Below are 21,033 nucleotides of genomic sequence, written 5' to 3'. Positions count from 1 at the left end.
CGTTCCCAGGGGACAGATGTTGCGGGTATAGAGGAATATTTTACATGTAACTGATATAATTCAGGTAGTTTCATTTTATCGGTTTGCCAAAATCCAATGGGTTTTCTAAACGCCCAATAAATGGAATTTCCAAATACTGCTAAATCTGTAAAATTGCCGCAGTACTTGGAGTAATTACTTCTTTCATTCTAACCATTTTTTTATCAAAATATCTCCAGATGTCAATACATTCTTGGTCAGTAGTTTTTTCTTGAATTTCGAGTTGTGGAACTATATTTGTATTTTTTGAAGTTAGAATAGAAGATACCCCTTTTGTGATAACTTTTTGTATCGCCTCAGCATTATTTGCCATACCAAATCCTGCTTTTTTAAATCTAGGATCTAAAAATGTGGTTTTCCCGCATATCGTATTCATTTCTAAAATTGCCAGTCTTTTATTGATGACATCTATCTAATAGACAATTTTGTAATTTTTTCCCCAGTCACTTGTTAAAATCTTGGATTTGATGGAATGTCACAGTCCTCTTATTAACCATATAATTAAAGACATCGTTGGGATATCCTTCACCAGATAACTCGGTGGTCATTATTTCAATGGGCTTTAAAAGTTGAACACATTCTGTTAAGATAGTCCATTCGTTAACAAATAAAAACTGTGGTGCTCTTCTTAATAGCCAACAAAATAAATTGTTGAATATTAAAATAGAGTTTTCCTATCAGAAAATGTATTTATTATAAATATTTAATATACTTTGTTCACCTCATTATTGTTAAGATTTTTAAAAGAAATTTACCAACTGCTACTGTAAAAAATTCTTCAAATCTTTTGGATCTATGCATTTTCTGAAACCTTTGGAACCTAATTTTAGTTTTCAAGATTTTAGGAAAAAAGTTTCGACAAAAATCGGGGAAGTTTATCAAAAAATATTACCTATTATGCCAGTCAAAAGTATCTTACTATTCGAAATCTTATTACTCGAAAACTAGTGTTCCAAAATGCTGCTATATTATTTTACAATATATAGTTATTCACAAGCAAACTACAAAAAAAAACATAAAACCACATATATTACATATAAATCTATATAAGCATAAATTCGGCGCATTACTTTTAAGGTCGCGGCTAGGACGGAAGGCCAGAACGTTAAAAAACGATCGAATGAACTAATAGAACCGAAAATAGTAACTAAAAGTAAAGCACTGAAACAGTCGATAGTAAATAGTAATAAAATCAGTTGAACCAAAAATAGCGACTGAAATAGTCGATAGTAAAAATTAGTCAATTACTGAACAGTCGATTGTTCCCAACACTACTTTTTTACTGACAAGACGGGGAAAATGCTGCTTTCGCCAAATATTAAGCGATCTTTTGGTAAGAATGCGTTAAGAAAGCCTAAATGAACGCTAACGTCTGAATGGCTGAGTTTCATTCTGAATATTTCGTTATGTGAAAGATAAACCTCGTAGCATGCCAATCGGTGAAAGAGTCGATTACTTTTTTAAAATATCGAAGTAAACCGGCATATATTATCTCCCGCCATCACTACGGAACTGAATATCGACCATAAAACAGTTTTGAATCATTTACATAGGACTGGATATCAAAAGCAGCCAGTCAAACGTTTCCATGTCTAATTGCTGCTGAAACGAAACGAAATCAAGACATTTTTGAAACAATCAGACTGAAAAGATCAAAGACTGAAAAATCAGACTGAATCAGACAGATTTGAAACAATCAAATTTGGACTGTGATCAAACTTAATGTACTCATGAAACTCAACTTATACTACAATAATGTATGAAAAAAGTCTTGATTGCAAATTGGAATTGACACTAGGTGATGGTAATGCTAAATGAATAAACATATAATATATGCATATAGAGTATTTTTATTTTGCTATAAGACTAACAAAATAAAACAATTTTACTCAATTAATAATTGTATATTAAATTATTGCTACAATTATATATATAATAAAATATATTTTAGGTAATACTTTGGTAAAGATATACTTACATCTATAAGCCATATTTACATACAGAAAAAATACATTGTCATGAACACAAATCATAGTTTGTACTTCCTAATAGAGATATGGTAAAAGTGGATAAAAATGATATAACACTCATAAATAACAGTATATTAATTACAATAGTATTGTGATAGCAAAATATATGTGTAATACAAGTATGATCTATGGGATATTTTATTGTCTATCAGCTTGATCAACTCCATATGATATGTAAATGTGAATTATCATTACTCAGAGATATATAAAGGTTCTAAAAATATTTTTGAGCTTATGTACCAGTCTTTGCATATTAAAATACATGTCTATGTAAATATTGGCATTTAATTATATCATACCTAAATTCTAAGAATGTATCACAATAATGAATATGAGCTAAATATTAGAAACCAATTGCGACTTCTAAGTAAACCAAACACTCGACAGATAACATATAAAGCTGTCTATGGACATAGAAAAATAAATAATAAAGCTTATATATAAACTTTTCCTACAACTATACAAAAAATGTACAAAACTTACACCATAATATATACACAACCGATATGCGAAAGACGCTGTCAAATTGCAAAACTATAGTAGAAATTTCTGTAAAGGATATAATGAATATTAAAAACTTGAAACAACATCAAGCAACATAATGTCATTGGCGAGGTATCTAGATCTGCAAAAAGATCAAACCTGAGTTATTTAGAAAATAATTATCTCAAATCAGATGTTACATCGTGTAAAAAAAACTTGAACAATAGAATACTACACAGAAGATACAATTCATTAACTGCCTAGTACATAACAATAACAATGTGAAAACAGCACTATATACCAATGTTAAAGGTTTTAATTCTCATGGGTCGTCTATCACATAGGTGTTTCAGTGTCAGGTGGAATAACGTTCTGCACTGTATAAGCTGGTGGGCCACTATTTAAAAATGCCATAGATCTCATACTATTTCTAGCAGGATTACCTCTCTTCTGAGGTACCTGAGGAGTTGCATGACTATGATATTGCTTGGGAGGCGAATAATTAGCTCGAGCCCCATGAAAGTTCGAGTAACTCGATCTAACAGAAGCTGGTCTGTTGTTATAAAGTTCATCAAAATCTTCATTAAGTGACGTGGTAGACTGTTGATACGAAGGATTATTATGTCCCATTGTACTACCCCAATTTGGATTACTACCTATGGTAGAGTTAACATAATAACTAACTGTGGGAGATTCAATTGGAGACTGACTTGTAGTACTTTCATAAGCTTGACATTTTTGCTGTTGTTCCAAAAGTTTTGTAACAGGATTCTGCATTCTCCTTGAACTTCTTACTGAAGACCTATTATGTGACTGTCTTCTACTGCTAGTACTATGCCTTCCTGAAGAACCCCTTTGCATCACGCTCCTTCTTTTTACACGTCGTGGAGTCATCGGTTTTGGTGAAGAAGGCACATGATCAAATTCATTATCGCTTTCGGTTTGTCGATTATCCAAATGAGAACTAAACTCAATGGAATACAAAGACATGCGTTGTTTTGAACTTTTCCTGCTTGATCTATGTGATGCTGTTAAAAAGGGAATAAACACCATATAAAATCACATGAGAAATTAGCAACAATTAACATAAACAAACAACTACTCATGAATAAAAATGGATGATTGTCAATACTATTCATCTCACGAAGCAAAAAAAAATGTTATTCATTGACCAAAGCGCAAAAGCAAATATGAGCTAATCAACATAATAAGCATTCGAGCATAGTGATTTAGGGCGTGTGATCTTATCTTTAGAAGATGGGGTTATGGCATCAAATGAGCTGCTTCGGGCCATAGGACCCCTAATAGCATCTGCATAAACGCGTTTTAGCTGTTTTGTTCGATATTCGTGCTTATTGCAACTATGCAAATCAGAAAGCTCTTGCATTTTGTGCTTTGAATTGAAATGCGATATCATTCCATCTAAACTTCCACTACGGCTAACATACATTGGATGCAATAGAAAATTATCTGGACCATCTGCTTTCTCGAAATTAACTGAAAAGAAATATATGCAAAGTATGATCAATGTGAAATAAATAGAAACTTTCAGAGTAAACCCCTGAATTATAAAAAAACAGTTGGTGTTACATTGTGTATTATATTGAGTAGAATTCAGTAAGAGTATACTATAAGGGTAATATATAATATATAATACTCAATAATAGTAATAAAATTTTTATCACTATATTCACTATTTATAATCAAGGCAAAAGTGACAAAATAAAATATGAAATTTGTTAATTAGTAATTTAAGGCCTGTTATAGATTTGGCATAATGTTACAATATTCATTGTCAATTTTTGACATAATAAATTAATAATGCACAAAATAGGGCTAGTAACAATTCGCCCATTTATATTGAATTGAGGTTACTACATAAAATCAGATTTATATACAATAGAGAAAAATTAAATCAAACCCAAACCATATATGCTCAATCGCCAATCATCACCAATTCTAGTGGTTTACTTTGAATGTTACAGAAGATAATTATTTACTAAGAATATAAGAATATGGTTGTCCCTACATGCATATAAGAAAACATTTTCAGGGTGCATGACCATTCACCAAACTTACCAAATAGTTTGCGGATCAAATCCACCAATGAAATCAACTGCAAGCATATTTGTTTTTTTATAATACTTATTTATATAAGTAGTTGAAAAAAATTTCTGAAGTACCTTATACCTTTAAAGAAATAATTTGCAGAAATATCCTTTCAACTACACTATCTAACTAAATGTGACTTGTATTTATCAGGCTTGTTAGTAGAATATTATTCTATTCTATAGTTTTAATATTTTTAGAAACTTACAAGTGTCATCTTCTTCTAGAAATGTTCTGCTTAAACATATTCCAATTAAAGAATTCAAAACCTAGAATATATTTATATTCAAAAATATTCTTATTCTTAATATACTTGATTTCATACCGTTAAAAACAGTTGCAAACCAGAATGAAATACTTCAACATAAACATAATCAAAAAGACATCCTTCATACTTAGATTCATCAACATTAACAACTATACATCCTGGTCCTTCTTTTTTCCACCAACTATCACTAGTTTGGTCCAACTTGAGAATTATATTTGTCTAAAATTTAAGTAGTGCATCTATTATTTTTATTTAAAATGTGTATAAATCATACCCCATGGTCAAGTCCAGCTACATTTAAATATAAACATATAAGGAAAATATTCCAAGCAATCCAAAGCAAATGCCATAACAAATACTACAAGAAATAGTATATAGTATCATATATATTTATTTAACATAAAGACTTACAGCTATTATATATTTTGGCCGATATTGGTATACTCCAAAGAATCCAAAGATGATGAATATTATTTCAAAGAAGTTGACCAGTATTGGAATCCATAGGAATCCCAAAAAATCAAAAACCTGCCTCTCAACAACTGATATCTGTTCAAATAAAAAAAATTAAATCTACTTAAATGCTATTAAGATGACATCATTTGAAGTGTTTAAAATTTTTGTTATGATCATGTCCCTTTCAATTTTCAGTACACTAATAAAGACTTTATTACAGTAATAAATACTTATTAAAATTAAATTAATAATTTAAATAATATTTTAACAACTTTATAAAGAATTTATATAACAAAATGACAATTATCAATCAAATATTTTATACCTCTATAAAAAAATAAGGAGAATGTAGAGGTGTGTCTATAATTATTTAAACAATTACTTACTATTTGAATAACACAGAATGTAAGAAACAAGTGTCTTCTCGTACAAAATCCCATGGCACAAAGACTCAGTTTTCTCTATTTAAAGTACTATATTATTAGTGGCCTGTCCGTTACCATTTTTAGTTATAAATTATATATATATATATTCACTGAATAATCAATATGTTCATAATGTTTTACTGGTCACATAAAAACACTAAGTAACAGGTTAAAAGCTAGTTGTCTTTTTCTATATATTTTTTCTATGGTCTATATTTACATAGATCATACAGAATATGTAATGTGTAGATTTAGACCTATATGTAAAGACCATCCAATATAATTAATATTTTGGAGATAACCCGCGCCACTAGATCGAAATCCTTTTAATTTTGTTCAAAAACTGCATCGGAAGTTGATTGTTAAAAATTTAATTTCGTGAGAACCTGCAACTTCACCTTCAAGAAACGTATTACTTAAATTAACGAAACATGGGTTTACATATACAACATTTTTGCACTTTTTGATTAGGTTTAGATGCGAGAGTATCAGTTAAATACGACAATATGAAAAGGTCTACAACTTAATTTATTTAAGCCATTATTGTATGAAACTTGCAGATATTCTAATTATTGTTTCATCTTAGAAAGGCATTTAATAAGAGAAATTGAATATAATTAATCAGAATATGTTTCATCATTTTGTACTTTGTCGAAATAACGATATTAATTTTGGCAGCTATCCAATCATCGACCCATTTTCGCATTTATTCGGCATTTCAACACTGGGTGCAAGCCAGAATATGTCATAGAATATTTCTTTCTTTGGTTCTCCAGACCGTTCTGTGCCACACACATAAAAATCACCACTTTCAGAATAGATGGATTTTTGATGAGATTTGTCATTAAACATCACCATTAGGCCATAACAAAAATATGTAAGAGGGGTTGAAGGTCATTCATCAATTAATTTACCAAAAATGTATGAAGAATTGAGTTACGCGCTACACAAATATGGAGTATAATAGCGGTAATAAAATATAAATCCGGCTTAGTTGGCGCAGTAAGTGTCCTCGATAGTCACGGGTTCGAATCCTGCTGGTCGGACTTGGTCATAAATTTATGCTTCTGTTGTTTGTTTGTTTAACATTTGTGATTGTCCTTAGACAAAAGTGTAAAATCCGACAAGGAAAATGATCTCAGTGACGCCAGTAACTAGGCTGGGTAAAACCGGTCTTCAGGAATGGATCTCCAACGTTGGTCACTCGCCAGTCGGTAGGCGGCTTAATGCCGAGGACCGTAGGTCCAGATTAGATAAACCCTAGTTGGTAAAAAGGAGACTCCAAAATATTAAAAAAGAATAAAATAAAGTATAGGAAAAAATATACATATAATCAAAAAACATCGTTTGTACCATTAAGTAGTGGTGGTAGGTGAAATATAGAAAATATAGTTCTCTATATTTTGTACGGACATGTACAAATACATTGTACTGAACTGAAAAGGACAACATAACTTTGGATGAATAAATTAATGTGCCTGTGTTACTATATTTAACAATTTAATTTTTACATGCACTTAAAGACCATGAAGTTTCAAATATTTATCTACATATCTAACATATACAAAGTACTAATATTATTTAAAAACTTTATTTTATTATAAAGACGTATTTTAAGTATCGTAGATACCTGCCTTTATTTAGTTTTATCTATATCTATATATTTTTATTTAGTTAGTATCGATAAATTAAATATGAACAACGTAATTAAATGAAATAAAGGAAAAATCAATTTTGAGCCATATACAGAGATCTAAAATTAAATTATACCCTAATTCCGAATTATGTTTGTTTCATATATAAAAATGAACGTGATAAATTTTTAAATCAGAAACACCAAATGGTAAATAAAAACATTTATAAAATAAGGTATTCGATAGATTGTATCATAAAAAAACATAATTTCAAAAAAAACAAGCTACTTCTAATGTAAAATTAATTTCATTGCAATATTAAATTAGTGCATTTAAAGTGTGGGTTAATTTTTTTTAATTCTATTAATGAAGAGCTTTTATATTGTAAATCTTTGCCAACACGAACGATAGCTGAAGAAATTTAAAATAATATATATGGATATTTTTAAGAAAAAAATAAAAATCGTAGTGTTGGGAACTAACGACTGAAATTGACTATCGACTGTTTAGTAATTGATTACTTTTTACTATCGACTGTTTCAGTCGACTGTTTTCAGTCGCTATTTTCGGTCCGACTGATTTTGTTACTATGTAATTACTATTTTACACTGCAAGGTGCAATGGCTCTCAAGAAGTAATGTCTTAAAAAGACTTATTGAATTAAAAGAAGAAATAAAAGTTTTTTTAGAATAACATGCCCCGACAGCCAGAGATGTAATATTTGCATTCAAAGATATATGTGACAAGACTATTGATAGATTTATTGTTTTCTTGTCAAAAATACACAAAATTAGCTCATCAAGCAATAAGTTTTTTAATGCTTTTTGTCACAACTTATAAATGTTAAGCTGGCTTTTCAACACTAATTCGACTTGAAGTGAAACCAGACCTTAGGATAAAACACTCGTCATTTACGGGAACTTGAATTCCTTTGTAAAAAATAAGCAGCGGCACCATACTTCCTACTAAAATTTAATGACTAAATAGGCGATACCAAAATATGTTTAACAGTATTAAGTGGGCCACAAAGGGGCACTGTGAAAATTGCCGGGTCATGGAAGTACAATATTTAGGAAACACTGTCTAGTGTACAGATTTTAGTCATATCAATATCTTGAATTCTTTAGGTTGTTGGAATAATTATAATATTTTCTTTTTATATATATTTTAAAGTCTCCTTTTACCAACAAGGGTTTATCTGGACTGGACATACAGTTCAAAGTGGGCTCCGAACCACGGTCCTCGGCATTAAGCCTATCGATTGGCGACTGACCAACTTAGAAATCATCCGAGAAGGCATCCAATATTACCCAGCTTGTTTACTGACTTGACTAGGATGATCATTTTCCTTGTCGGATTTTGCACTTTTGCCTAAGGACAATCACAAACATAAATTTACGACCATGCCCCAGCAGGATTCGAACCCGCGACTACAGCAATCGCCTTTACCACTACACCAACCAAGCCGGCAATTATAATATTGAAATATTATAAATATTAATAGTTATATTATGTTATTGAAATAATTATATCACTAATATTTTAAAGAAATAGAATTAAGAGCCTATATTAAGAATAACTAGGATAAAGCTTGTAGAAATAACAGTATTTCCACAAAACATTTACAAAAAAAAAAAAAATTAATTACAAGTGCTTATGAAAGGTTTCTATTCATGACTTCTGGAAAAAAAATACATTTTATCCAACTATAAAAACGCTGGTTCGAACTAGAGAATATCATTTCCATTGTCATTTTTGAGCTTTATAGTTCGTATTTTATTTCACAACCACAACAATAATGCGTCAAATTATCGCTTTGGTTTTATTTATTGTTTTTGTTTGTTTTTGTTCGGCACAAGTAAATTTTTCACCAAACTGGGGTAAAAGAGCTCTTACTAATCCATCAGACGACACAGAAAACAAATGCAAGGAATCAGTCGATACTCTTTTACAAATCTACAAAATTATTCAAGTAAGTATATAACAATTCGAAGTATTCGTATTATTTACATTTTTTGGGCGTGTTCATTATACTTTATTCTTTTAATTGTAGAGTGAAGCTCAGAAACTGCTGGAATGTGAGAAATACTCCAACTAATTGACAAATCCACGCTACAAGTTTGCCCATATAAATTTTATTTTCTAAAAAAATGTTGATTATATTTATTTGAATATGTGTAGGAAATAAATTAGATTGAAGCATTAAATATATATTTTATTTTTAAATATTCCCGTTCATCTCAATACTTATGCGTTTATCAATTGTATAAAAAATATTCCACGTTTTTAAGGATTTAAATAAAAAATATATAAGGAACAACAAATTAATAATAATTTCAAAAAACAGTATTTATCAGACAATAATACATACTTTCGTTCTTTGACAAAAGACTTAAATAAAACACATAGATTAAGACAAAAATAATTAATAATCCTATGAAAATATATCTTGACTATATGATGGATGTAGTTGGGTTTTTTATTTTAGTCTCCTTTTTACTAACTAGAGTTTATCTCGACTGGACTCACGGCTTCAAGTGGGTTCCGGACCACTTTTTTCTGCATTAAGTCTGCCTTAATAAAGTATGTAAGGTACCCACTGATCTAATTATTTAATAAGTAGTCATAGCGTTCAAATAAAACAAACCATATAGGGTTAATATGTGATTTTTTGAGAATTAAACCAAGTACTAATATTAAACACTTAACCGAATAATGACATAAATATATACCAACATTAAAATGAAGTTATTTCCAAACCTGCGTCCAATCTAATGTGTAAAATCCTTAAATAGATGATTTTTAATCTCTGTTAGATCCTACGATTTCTTTGGACGCTAAAATAGTATATTCTACGATTTGGCCGGACCACTATATTTTTTATTTTTTATTTAGTCGTTAATTATACAACCCATCTGATACTCGATCAAAACTTTCAAAAAATTGCCGGCTTGGTGGCGCGGTGGTAAAGGCGATAGGACGGTCCTCCTACTGTTACGATAGCCGCGGGTTCAAATCATGATGGGGCATAGTCGTAAATTTATGTTTGTAATTGTTTAATATTTGTGAATGTTCTAGGCAAGAGTGTAAAATCCGACAAAGAAAATGATCCCAGTCACGCCAGTAACCAGGCTGGGTAAGACCTGCATGTTTTCTGGGATGATTTTCTAAAGTTGGTCACTCGCCAGTCGGTAGGCTTAATGCTGAGAACCGTGGTTCGGAGCCCACGTTAAACTTTAGGCCCAGTCGAGATAAACCCATAGTTGGTAAAAGGAGACTTATAAAAAATATAAAAACTTTCAAAATCTAACGTAAATAAAATATTTTAAATACCAACTAGGGGTTTATCTGGACTATCCCACCGCCTTCACCACCAAGCCGGCTTTAATAATATTTGATTTAATAATGGTTAATTATAGAAAATTAGCGTATTTACTATTAGCGTTATTTACTACTATTACTATTTATTTTACATTTGTTGAATTATTGATGACCCAATCAAAACTAAAAAATCCCAATCCCAATCAAAAATAAAAATAATACATATTTATATTTATAATATATTATCCCTTTTGATTTAATACTTCTTTTTCATTCAAAATTTGTTTATACAAAATATTTAATCGAGTATTGACCATAATAAAGAATATCTTTTTATAAACAAATCAAGTAAAAACCTTTTCGGCTTTCAGAAGATTTTGGTAAATTGCATCGAATATGATGAGGAGAGAAAACCCAATCTTCAAATCATTTTTTAACGTTGGATGAAAATTTTTGACAAGCTACTGGTTTATTTGATCGTCAGAATATCTTCAATGTTTACCAGCATACCAACAAATTTACCTTCAATCCTCGAATTAAACGTATAAATTGCAACTGATTGCCCGTGATGCCTACGTTCTTTCTCAATTGTATTGATAAGAGTATTGATGTTGATTATTCAATGGAGGTTTCGAGTTCTTTTAAAATGTCGCAAAAGGAAAATATATATATATTTAGAATTAATAACAGTATAAAATTAGATAACAGATAACATAAAATTTTATAAATCGCCCGTTTTAACCGAAAATATTCTACGACACCCTATTTAACAGCATCATATTTAACATTTTATATTAAGTCGGCATACTTGGATGAATAAGTATTATATCTAAATGGGGGTCATGTAATTATTAATTTCTACTGTTAAAAAATCACGTATACAATTTTTAACGATCTATCTTGACAACAATGTTAAAAATGAAGAATTAACATGTTATACTAAAGCTTCTATTTCTACACGATAAACAAATCTCTAATAATTACACTAATATACAATAACATGACGTACAATTATAAAAAGGGCATATTATAGGTTTCAGTTAATGAATTCCTACAATCGCCTAAAGAGATGCGCAATCTATCCAGCTATATAAACACCGATTCTGGACCAGAAACTTCATTCCAATATACAGTTCCGAGTTGTGTAGTTTAAAAGTTTATACATTTCTTAACAATGCGTCAAATCATTATTATAATCAGTATAATGTTTTTCCTTGGATTTTGTTCGGCACAAGTAAACTTTTCACCAAATTGGGGTAAGAGAGCTCTTAATAATCCAGCAGATGAAAATGAAAATAGGTGTAAAGAATCCGTTGATACATTATTGTTAATTTATAAAATTATTCAAGTAAGTATTTAGAAAAGTAATTTTATTCACAATATTATTATAAATGTTTACTACTTTGTTGCAGAATGAAGCTCAAAAGCTTTTGGAATGTGAAAAATATTCCAACTAAAAAAGTCTTCTATCTGAAAGTTGCCCATATGAAGTATTATTTTTTAATAACAAACTAATTACTATGTATTATGTATTTATCTCAATGTATATTATTATTTAATAAATGTATTAGCAAATAAATATTTTTTTAATTTTATTTTCCAACACAAAAAGGTAATTTATGAAAACTTCGATGCGTAATCAATTTTAATGAATTAAATAATTATACTTTTACCAGAAAATGGTAAAATTATGTATGCCTTGTATTGCTAATTTTATGTATTAATTATATGCCTCATAATATAAAAAAAATTATAAGGTCAATAAGAACGCCGATAAATAGTTAAATTTGAGTATGTTACCCAATATTTCTGTTATTACCCAAATTATTGATAGAAAAGTACCTGTTTTAAAAAATTAGCCAGAATATTTTTGAAATAAAACAAATGTTTATAATTTATGATTTAATTAATAAATAAAAACAATGAAAAAAATAATATCTATAATAATTTTCTTCTCTTATTTTGAATCTTTTCGCCGGATAACGATTCCTTTTCTTCGGCAATTTGTTTCAAATGTACTGTTGCTCCACGAAGGGCACTGGAATAATTCATAATAATTTTGTCACCACTGGATAATGTCCTATTAATTCCAATATATGGAATTACAGAAACTAAAGAATGGCCCCTATTTATTTTTAGGATATTTTTTGTTAAAAGATATGCTAAAATATACTTTGCATCATCTCTAGTAAAGTGTGGTTTGGGTACTGAAGAATTTTGGAGATTCTTCGGTCCTGATTGAAACCAAGCATCCAAAAACTTCTTCAGAGTCCAATTAATATCTTTATCTAGTACTTTTAATAAATCGCTAGTATATGTCGTTATATCATAGGACTTAATTGTGTCAGTATCTTTTTTACAATTGTCGCACATTTTTGAACAATCACTTGATCTCCAATCATCATCGAAATATTTTGAAATCAATTTTCGACGACATCTAAAGCAAATATTAAAAATAATGATGAATATTATAAAATATAACAACATACGTCGAAATATCAATGCAATAACTCAGTATATTAGTAACACTAGTTTCCTCTCTAACACTTCGAACATTGGCAATAATTTTTAACCAATCTGCGAAGTTAAACATGAGGAAACAATCTGCTCTTTTACCATCGCGTCCAGCTCTACCGCTTTCTTGATACAAACCTTCTAAAGATTTTGGTACAGTATAATGGATAACAAATCTAACATCAGGCTTATCTGTAACATACAAAAATTATAACATACAAAATATATTAAATTAAAAATTTTAAAATCAATCTGCTACTAAAATATTTGTTAGTACCTCTAAGTAAATAATAAATACAGCAAAGTATTTTATTAGGTTTTAACTTAAAAAAAAAACAAGCTTATTCGATGCCAAGACAATGAGTAACTCTGTAAGGACAAACAGATAATATATCTTAAGAAAGAAACAGATATTTGGCAAGTTTGCCAAAATAAATGTTTAGCATCCAATTTAAAATAACTTGAATACAAATCAATATAAATGCTTTACAATTATACACTATATTGCAATATTATTTGTTAACAATTATAAAGGCATCTCAAAAACTAATATTATGATATAATAATCACTCACCAATTCCCATGCCGAACGCAATAGTAGCCACAACAACCTGATATACATTTTCAGTCCATTTCCTATGAATTTTACTCTTAACATTGTTTTCTAAATTTGCATGATATGGAGCAACTTTAATGCCACACTTTTTCAATTCTGTTGCAATCTCTTCACAATCTTTTTGTGTACCTGCATATATTATTCCACTTTGATTGGCATACTTTTCTTTAATTAGTTTTGCCATATATTCTATACATTTACTTTTTTCATCTGATTTATTTATTACCTTAAACATGTACATTTTAAAGAAATTGTTGTTAGTTTAGACATGTATGCAATTATATTTTACTTTATAAAATAAATTAGGCCTATTATATGGTGCTGTAATGATCACAGCATCTGGTATTTCCAATATCTTTTGAATATCAACTAGAGTGTGTGATGTTGCTGTTGCAGTCAAACCGAGAATTGGGACACTGGGAAATTGATATTTTAACAGAGAGAGACCTAAATAATCTGGTCTAAAATCATGACCCCAATTGGAACAACAATGTACTTCATCTAAAAGTATATTTATTATAATAAAACAAATATATGTATATATTTAACCTACCTATTACAAATCTATCTAAAAGCCCCTTCTTATGGAGGTTTGTTAAATTTTTTATAAAAATCATTGCATTACTAATATATTCTGGAGTGACAAATATTATATTAAGTTTGTTATCTAACATTTTCTTCGTGGCTTCCTTTTTTATCTCTTTTGGAATACTTGAATTGACTGTCGCTGCCGATATTCCAAACTTTTCAAGAGCCATTAATTGATCTTCAATTAAGGAAATTAATGGTGAGATAACAACTGACAAATTATCAGTTACTAAGGAAGCCAACTGGTATATTAAACTTTTACCACCTCCAGTGGGCATGACCAATAAAACATTGTTTTTTGATAATATCGCATTCAGACATGCTAATTGATTTGGTCTAAAATTTTGATATTTAAATTTGCTTTTTAATATATCATAAACTTTCTTTGACCAAGGATAATCTTGTTTTGTCCATTCCGAAATATCTGCTTTTTTTACTCGACTATTTATTATGTATTGAACTCTTAGTTCCTCTTTTTCAACTTTGAGAGCTTTTAATTTATTGTCGATATATTTTTTTTGATCCTCCAATTTCTCAATTTCTTGATCAATCTCATTCAATCGATTTGTATAATCTAAGGAAATTGTACAATTATTTTAAATAATAAAACGATAATAAATATATACTCACCACAGTTTGAATTCATTTTGTAAACAAAATGAGATGATCGTCTTTTATAATAATAGGTCTTTGACAGCTATGAATCACATATGTTATAAACTAGCTAACTAACACTTGAATTTTCTTGAACCTTAATTATTCTCTAGATAGATTACTTCGATTTTAATTTATTTTGATATTTTATTTATATCTGATATAATTAAATATATAAGTTATATATTAATCAATATGTTAAAACTTAAAACCTATCCAACAAAAAAGATGAGGTCCTAAGTTCACAATTTATAACCAATCATAGTATTTTTGTGTACACAAAAGAAATAAAGATATAATTGAAATTTCAAAATAGTTGAAAATTAATCTTTGTATATACATATAATGTTTTTTTTTATATCATCACAAAAATCATTATTACGTGATAAATTTTATTAAAAAAATATGTATAAAATTGGCTTAAATAAATAACTCCTTGAATCTAATGAAAGATAAACTTTTTATTACAAAAGAACTTTTTAAATTTTCTATTCAGAGTAGCTATATATGCAGTTATTCAGTGTTGACCACTCCATTTAGAAGCAGTATGTCGAAGAAGTCAAAGGGAAAGTCCAGTAAACAAAACGATGCCTTAGGCACACCCAGCGTAAGTTATTTTTATTTGACAATAATAAATGTTATATATAATTTTTTTATAGAAAATTTCTGGTCCAATAATTCCTAAAAATGATGATGTTGAACTACACATTCATGCAAAGCCAGGAGCAAAGCAAAATACTATTACTGGTAAATTATTTAATATTGTCTTTTACTCAGAATAAATGTTTAATGTCATATATTTTTTGAGGCATTGGAGATGAAAGTATAAATGTTCAAATAAATGCTCCACCTGTTGACGGTTCTGCCAATACTGAGTTGGTAAAATATATTGCATCAGTATTAGGTCTAAAGTCAAGTGCAGTTCACTTAGATAGGGTAAAGTTTCTTTTTTCCTTATTGTTTGTTATATTTATATAGTTTTACATCTATAGGGTCACAAATCAAGAGAAAAAGTTCTAAAAATATCTGGAATGTCCGTTGATGATGTTAAGTTGAAACTAGAAAAGCAAATTTCAGATAAATAATTTCAATTAGATTTCAAAAATATGTATTTGTAGTGTCTTATTTTACTTATAAATATATGTCCTCCAAAATATTTTGACAATGTTATAAATAAAATTTTGTTAAGATGCTCATTGTTTACTTATTGTATATTTATTTTGGTGATGAAGTTTTCACTGGTAGAGGTGGTGGAGGAACATCAGGGATATTTGGATTTTTTTTCAAATTAGCTACTACAGTTTTTAGGTCCTCTTTGTCTTCTGAATTGTTGGACAATCCTTGTCTTTCACTTTGATCATTTGGCAAATATTTAGCATAATTCAGAGCATAAGAATCTGGCCTTCCATTTGGTCCAGCTTTTTGTAAATCCGATAACTGTGGATTTTGATTATATGGAAGAGATACCTGAAATAGTACAATTATTAATTAAATTAAAAAATAGTTATGACATAATGTTATGTTCCAGTTGTTTTTGTATCACTTTCATTTAAAATAATACATTTTTAGTTAGTTACTCAAAAGTGAACAATAATACTTACTGGCGACTGCAAATAATTTTCTCCGTGAAGTGAATATGGAGGATCAATTCTTCTATAATCAGGAAATCCTGTGTTAATCTAAAAAAAATTGTCATCACACATAACTTAGTTAATAAAATACATATTTGATTTGCTTACATATGATAAAGGAAGGCCTTGTACAAAAGTTGAATGATAAAACAAAGTAGGAAACGCATATCCTACAGATGTGGTCCTTAGGACAGGCTCATATACAGGTTGTGCATGACTAGGGGAAAGGTTCTTCTTGGAACTGATAAGAACATTATATATCCGTGGAGATCGAGCCATTGCTGGTGCAGTAAAAAGCAAACACCCCAATATTATTAATTTTAGCATTCTATAAAAAGACAAAATAATTTTTAATTAAAAATCCCATTAAATCATACATTATCTTGTTTCTGGGTTTTTATCCGCCTGTGAACATGAAAAGTTCCGTTATTTGTTTTAGAACATTTTAATAATTTTTTTTATATTTAAATTGACATTTACCTACTCAAAAAGGCATGCTTCTACATAAAAAATCTTATGTGGGTAAAATGTATATAATTAATTTGAATTAACCTTTATATACTGTTTTTCTTTAGAATTTAAATTTAAACACTAGTACACTAGTAAGTAATCAAAAATATCTTTTAAAACTTATGTTTTCAACCTGTTTTTACCCTTTGCTCGGTATACAACTCCCAATATAAAGAAAGCTATCATACAGTAACAGTGTATTCTTGTTTCAGTCAAGGTCACTAATGCAATTCTAAATAATGTAAATTTATGGGCAATTAATTGGGTTTTATATTTTTATATATATCATATTTAGTATCATACCTATTTATCTGAAATTAAAAGGCTATTTGAAAAAAGATAGTTACTAATTAATTTTATTATGATTATCTAATAAATGAACTTATACTACTCAGACACGCAAAAGGGTTAGGCATTACCCGAATAAAATTTTAATTAACTCTTGTCGTTTCCATCGTTTTGTTCACTTTTAACGCACAACCTTCTAATATTGATATTCCTAATAATAAGCAAATAGGTATGTATTTAAATGTTATGTTAAAAATATTGTTTTTTTTTGAATTGAGAAATTCTTTTTTGTTATTCAAACTAAAAATTGAAATTAAAAATTGGGAGCAACTAATTCGAAAGTAAAAAAAGATGGAGCTTGAATTCTACTATGTACTATATACTATCACCTGTATTATTTAATGAAAAATGCAAGAAAATGTAAACTTATAGCTCACTTCACGATATTTCAACTGTGTTCTCTGTTACAAATGGAGTCAAACGACGTGAAGTAAAAATATATTAGCTTACCTTGTATACATGCCGACTGACTACACTATATAATTGCCTTGGTAGAAATAAGAGATCTTTATATAGATACATAAATATAAATACTACCTACAATCTCTCTGAACTTATCTAATGCTGTAATGTTGTTCTTTGTTGTTTATATATATATATATATATATATATATATATATATATATATATAGTACATAACATAGACTATATTTCTTCCGATGAACGTTTAGTAATACTAAAAAATGCATTTTTAATTACATTTATTATAATTTGACAAATAGCGGGCGTCTGCAATTGAAGATAATAATAAAACAAAGTACAAATTCAATTTTAGTTTTGATAGGCTTTGTATATATTTGTATAAGCAAAAATGTTTTCTTGCATTATATATTTAATCTTAAAGATATGTGGGTTTTTTTAATTCGACAAGTTATAGAATGTAGTAATTGATCGTTCTTTTTACCCTCCTTTTTAATTTTCAAATATTTTTGTTTTAACTCAAAGAATTTGCATTTAAATTTTCTAATTAAAATCAAGACAACTCTTATAATATCACAATAAAACAGTAATAAATAATTGTTACTTAAACGGATAGGGAATTATAAAAGTTAAATAATTTCGATCAGTCAAGGTAACGTAAATTAACGACCTTTAAGTGACAAAGAAGGTGGTACAACCGTATCAAAATCAAATTAAATAACTCATTAAATAACGGGTATTTTTTTATTTAGTAGCCTTGAAAACTTAATCAAAACTTCATCTATTGACTTTATGCTATAAATTGTTATTTAATTTTATGAGCTAGTATTTGATAAAAGCTATGATTTATTATAACCACGGCTTGCGTTTATTTTAAATTTAAATAATGCGCAAAGGTGTATTTTCTGTATCGGCCGTCGACACATGACATTTTAAATGTCAACGGAAATCCAACTAATCTTATATTGCATTTCCGTCACCAGTATTAAGCCGGTATTAATTTTTCTCTTTTAAAATTGCATGGATTAAATATCTATAAGTTATGTAATGAAAACTATTACCTAGTACATGTAAAAATATACAATCAGTATTGATTCAATCAGTACTGAAATATTTCTTATAATTTTTAATTTACAGTGAGTAAAAAGTTCAGGTAAGCTGAAACAATGGGCAGAGTAATTAAATTTAATATGTATTAGAAATATAATAATAAATAAAATTATTTTTTAGAAAATGGCCCATCACAAATTATTGGTCTTTTGTGGTCCATCTGGCTCTGGAAAAAGTACACTAGTTGGCAAAATGATGCAAGAATTTCCAGAGAAATTTGGTTTTAGTGTAAGTCATACTACTAGAAAACCAAGACCTGGAGAATTCGAAGGAGAACATTATTTTTTTACAACAAAAGAAGAAATTCAAAAGTCTGTTGCAGATGGGAATTTTATTGAAACAGCTGTTTTCAGTGGTAATATATATGGCACAAGTAAATCTGCTGTTGAATCAGTGATAAATAGTGGAAGAGTAAGTACATATGTAGTTCTGTTGGTGTTTCATGCTGGCATAGTCTTCTGGGTTTTTGTACATGTTTAGTTATGAAAAGAACCTTTGATATTTTGATAACGAACATTATAACAGTTCAGCTCATGTAACAAGGGGTAGAAGAAGAGGAAGCAAGACTCAGATCTTCAGAGATGGCAGATGAGATTCTGACGAAATGTCAAAATATTAAGGGTTATTTTTAAGAACCAAATGCAGATAGAAACCGAGAAGACTATTCCAGCATATATATATATATATATATATATATATATATGTATATACACATATATATTTCACAAATACAGTTACACTGTATATATATACATACATACATAATTGCTAATCTGGTGTTTGTGTTTATAGGTTTGTGTATTGGATATTGATGTCCAAGGTGTGAAGCAAATTAAGACTACATCCTTTAAACCGTGGTATATTTTTGTTTCACCTCCCAGTTTACATGAACTTGAAGTACGTCTTCGTGGCAGAAACACAGAAACTGAAGAGAGTCTTAGGGAGAGACTAAGGATAGCGGGGGAAGAATTAAAGTATGGAGAAACTCCTGGTAATTTTGATCTAAATATTGTCAATAATGATTTGAATGAGGCCTATAGTATTTTGAGGAAATTTTTACTTGATAGAGTACTTGATAATCATTTGACAAATGGAAATTAAGATGTTTCATAATTTTAATTTTAAGTCATATCCTCAAAATTTAAAACAATGAAATAATTATGCATTTAAAATTAAAAAATACATTCCTTTCTGGCTTTCTTATTTGAATGATTAAAGCAATGCCAACAATGTAAACAATTTAATTATGTGATTCCTTAACAATTTACAATAAAAACTAATCATTAACTCCATTTGTTAAAATTATCTCCTACTCTTACCTATTTTTGAATGATTCTTAGATAATTTATAGATTTATCTCATACATAAAATATTTCATTGAGTATTAATATTGATTTTATTATAGATAACCTCAAATATGTACTTGTCATTATAAAATTTCCAGTATCAATAAGCTATCTTATAATTGGATTTTTTCATAATATAATTTAATTGAGTACACTTTAGTACGATTTTAAATATAAAAAAATGTATTTTGAGCTGTGATTTTTTTTTAGTATTTCAAATATTTATTGTACTTAGTGCTGCTGCTAAAAAATGGCCATATATAATTTGTAGGTACTTTTGTAGAATATGAATTTATAGATAAAGGGAAAATGTTTTCCTAAAGTATTTTAAAGATGTTGCATGAAACTTATTCAATTTATAAATACTCCTAAGATGTTAATAACTCCAATAGTCAGAGTCAGAGCTATAATAAAAACTGTATATGTTATATTAATTGTGTTTAATTCAAATAGATGATGAAAATTATATTATTTTTATTTTAATTACCATACCTCAATTCAATGTGGCACATTTACTAAGTGCTACGTTAA

General features: G+C 28.6%; 7 protein-coding genes across 14 annotated transcripts; 4 read left to right on the top strand and 3 right to left on the bottom strand.

The window, feature by feature from the left end:
• Window positions 1-1,922: 1,922 nt before the first annotated feature.
• Window positions 1,923-5,935, bottom strand: NKAIN (Sodium/potassium-transporting ATPase subunit beta-1-interacting protein). Its single transcript, XM_076405632.1, has 6 exons — window positions 5,772-5,935; window positions 5,341-5,478; window positions 5,204-5,287; window positions 4,987-5,148; window positions 4,870-4,930; window positions 1,923-3,580 (listed from the first exon to the last, which is right to left on the bottom strand). The coding sequence occupies exons 1-6, from the start codon at window positions 5,823-5,825 to the stop codon at window positions 2,889-2,891; spliced, it is 1,191 nt and encodes a 396-aa protein (XP_076261747.1). The 5' UTR covers window positions 5,826-5,935; the 3' UTR covers window positions 1,923-2,888.
• A 3,253-nt stretch (window positions 5,936-9,188) lies between these two features.
• LOC143197301 (hypertrehalosaemic prohormone-like) lies at window positions 9,189-9,651 on the top strand. The gene is made up of 2 exons (XM_076405656.1): window positions 9,189-9,416; window positions 9,498-9,651. Exons 1-2 carry the CDS (start codon window positions 9,243-9,245, stop codon window positions 9,540-9,542), a joined length of 219 nt encoding a protein of 72 aa, XP_076261771.1. The 5' UTR covers window positions 9,189-9,242; the 3' UTR covers window positions 9,543-9,651.
• A 2,240-nt stretch (window positions 9,652-11,891) lies between these two features.
• Window positions 11,892-12,344, top strand: LOC143196841 (hypertrehalosaemic prohormone-like). Its single transcript, XM_076404710.1, has 2 exons — window positions 11,892-12,113; window positions 12,178-12,344. Exons 1-2 carry the CDS (start codon window positions 11,940-11,942, stop codon window positions 12,220-12,222), a joined length of 219 nt encoding a protein of 72 aa, XP_076260825.1. The 5' UTR covers window positions 11,892-11,939; the 3' UTR covers window positions 12,223-12,344.
• A 308-nt stretch (window positions 12,345-12,652) lies between these two features.
• LOC143197284 (ATP-dependent DNA helicase Q1) lies at window positions 12,653-15,245 on the bottom strand. Its single transcript, XM_076405611.1, has 6 exons — window positions 15,114-15,245; window positions 14,449-15,057; window positions 14,185-14,396; window positions 13,854-14,121; window positions 13,255-13,471; window positions 12,653-13,202 (listed from the first exon to the last, which is right to left on the bottom strand). Exons 1-6 carry the CDS (start codon window positions 15,127-15,129, stop codon window positions 12,704-12,706), a joined length of 1,821 nt encoding a protein of 606 aa, XP_076261726.1. The 5' UTR covers window positions 15,130-15,245; the 3' UTR covers window positions 12,653-12,703.
• A 143-nt stretch (window positions 15,246-15,388) lies between these two features.
• LOC143197298 (UPF0235 protein Daro_3887) lies at window positions 15,389-16,327 on the top strand. Its single transcript, XM_076405653.1, has 4 exons — window positions 15,389-15,744; window positions 15,797-15,884; window positions 15,946-16,073; window positions 16,130-16,327. Exons 1-4 carry the CDS (start codon window positions 15,583-15,585, stop codon window positions 16,220-16,222), a joined length of 471 nt encoding a protein of 156 aa, XP_076261768.1. The 5' UTR covers window positions 15,389-15,582; the 3' UTR covers window positions 16,223-16,327.
• On the bottom strand, window positions 15,738-18,207 carry LOC143197297 (uncharacterized). Of its 6 annotated transcripts, XM_076405649.1 has the most exons (5): window positions 17,249-17,466; window positions 17,146-17,173; window positions 16,877-17,096; window positions 16,739-16,816; window positions 15,738-16,604 (listed from the first exon to the last, which is right to left on the bottom strand). In XM_076405649.1, exons 3-5 carry the CDS (start codon window positions 17,093-17,095, stop codon window positions 16,353-16,355), a joined length of 549 nt encoding a protein of 182 aa, XP_076261764.1. In that variant the 5' UTR covers window position 17,096; window positions 17,146-17,173; window positions 17,249-17,466; the 3' UTR covers window positions 15,738-16,352. The 6 variants fall into 6 exon arrangements, with proteins under 6 accessions (XP_076261764.1, XP_076261761.1, XP_076261762.1 ...); XM_076405646.1 differs by lacking the exons at window positions 17,146-17,173; window positions 17,249-17,466 and adding an exon at window positions 18,077-18,207; XM_076405647.1 differs by lacking the exons at window positions 17,146-17,173; window positions 17,249-17,466 and adding an exon at window positions 17,956-18,070.
• On the top strand, window positions 17,714-20,968 carry LOC143197296 (guanylate kinase). 3 transcript variants are annotated; one of them, XM_076405645.1, is made up of 3 exons: window positions 17,714-17,795; window positions 19,277-19,567; window positions 19,949-20,398. In XM_076405645.1, exons 2-3 carry the CDS (start codon window positions 19,280-19,282, stop codon window positions 20,255-20,257), a joined length of 597 nt encoding a protein of 198 aa, XP_076261760.1. In that variant the 5' UTR covers window positions 17,714-17,795; window positions 19,277-19,279; the 3' UTR covers window positions 20,258-20,398. The 3 variants fall into 3 exon arrangements, with proteins under 3 accessions (XP_076261760.1, XP_076261759.1, XP_076261758.1); XM_076405644.1 differs by lacking the exon at window positions 17,714-17,795 and adding an exon at window positions 19,003-19,199 and having other exon boundaries at window positions 19,949-20,968; XM_076405643.1 differs by lacking the exon at window positions 17,714-17,795 and adding an exon at window positions 19,096-19,221.
• The last annotated feature ends 65 nt before the right edge of the window (window positions 20,969-21,033 follow it).

Source organism: Rhynchophorus ferrugineus, unplaced genomic scaffold (assembly GCF_030347505.1).
Source record: "Rhynchophorus ferrugineus isolate W39M unplaced genomic scaffold, kcgeb_rfMv2 rfM5, whole genome shotgun sequence".
Lineage (NCBI taxonomy): Eukaryota > Metazoa > Arthropoda > Insecta > Coleoptera > Curculionidae > Rhynchophorus > Rhynchophorus ferrugineus.
The sequence above is the reverse complement of the archived record's forward strand: the minus strand, read 5'-3'. Positions and strand labels throughout refer to the sequence as shown.

What these genes read in the sequence shown, in the direction of transcription:
- LOC143197296 (XM_076405643.1), top strand. An exon ending in CAGTGATAAATAGTGGAAGA is followed by an intron (nt 19,568 to 19,948) that starts GTAAGTACATAT and finishes TTGTGTTTATAG; the next exon opens with GTTTGTGTATTGGATATTGA.
- LOC143197301 (XM_076405656.1), top strand. Translation starts at nt 9,243, where the DNA reads ATGCGTCAAATTATCGCTTTGGTTTTATTTATTGTTTTTGTTTGTTTT. An exon ending in AAATCTACAAAATTATTCAA is followed by an intron (nt 9,417 to 9,497) that starts GTAAGTATATAA and finishes TTTTAATTGTAG; the next exon opens with AGTGAAGCTCAGAAACTGCT.
- LOC143197298 (XM_076405653.1), top strand. Translation starts at nt 15,583, where the DNA reads ATGAAAGATAAACTTTTTATTACAAAAGAACTTTTTAAATTTTCTATT. An exon ending in ATGCCTTAGGCACACCCAGC is followed by an intron (nt 15,745 to 15,796) that starts GTAAGTTATTTT and finishes ATTTTTTTATAG; the next exon opens with AAAATTTCTGGTCCAATAAT. An exon ending in GTGCAGTTCACTTAGATAGG is followed by an intron (nt 16,074 to 16,129) that starts GTAAAGTTTCTT and finishes TTACATCTATAG; the next exon opens with GGTCACAAATCAAGAGAAAA.
- LOC143197284 (XM_076405611.1), bottom strand. An exon ending in GGCCTAATTTATTTTATAAA is followed by an intron (nt 14,122 to 14,184) that starts GTAAAATATAAT and finishes TACATGTTTAAG; the next exon opens with GTAATAAATAAATCAGATGA. An exon ending in TATTGCATTGATATTTCGAC is followed by an intron (nt 13,203 to 13,254) that starts GTATGTTGTTAT and finishes TATTTGCTTTAG; the next exon opens with ATGTCGTCGAAAATTGATTT.
- LOC143197297 (XM_076405646.1), bottom strand. An exon ending in AAGGCCTTCCTTTATCATAT is followed by an intron (nt 16,817 to 16,876) that starts GTAAGCAAATCA and finishes AATTTTTTTTAG; the next exon opens with ATTAACACAGGATTTCCTGA. An exon ending in AAAATTATTTGCAGTCGCCA is followed by an intron (nt 16,605 to 16,738) that starts GTAAGTATTATT and finishes GTACTATTTCAG; the next exon opens with GTATCTCTTCCATATAATCA.
- LOC143196841 (XM_076404710.1), top strand. Translation starts at nt 11,940, where the DNA reads ATGCGTCAAATCATTATTATAATCAGTATAATGTTTTTCCTTGGATTT. An exon ending in TAATTTATAAAATTATTCAA is followed by an intron (nt 12,114 to 12,177) that starts GTAAGTATTTAG and finishes ACTTTGTTGCAG; the next exon opens with AATGAAGCTCAAAAGCTTTT.
- NKAIN (XM_076405632.1), bottom strand. Translation starts at nt 5,825, where the DNA reads ATGGGATTTTGTACGAGAAGACACTTGTTTCTTACATTCTGTGTTATT. An exon ending in GTTTGCAACTGTTTTTAACG is followed by an intron (nt 4,931 to 4,986) that starts GTATGAAATCAA and finishes AATATATTCTAG; the next exon opens with GTTTTGAATTCTTTAATTGG. An exon ending in TCTAGAAGAAGATGACACTT is followed by an intron (nt 3,581 to 4,869) that starts GTAAGTTTCTAA and finishes CCTTTTTAACAG; the next exon opens with CATCACATAGATCAAGCAGG.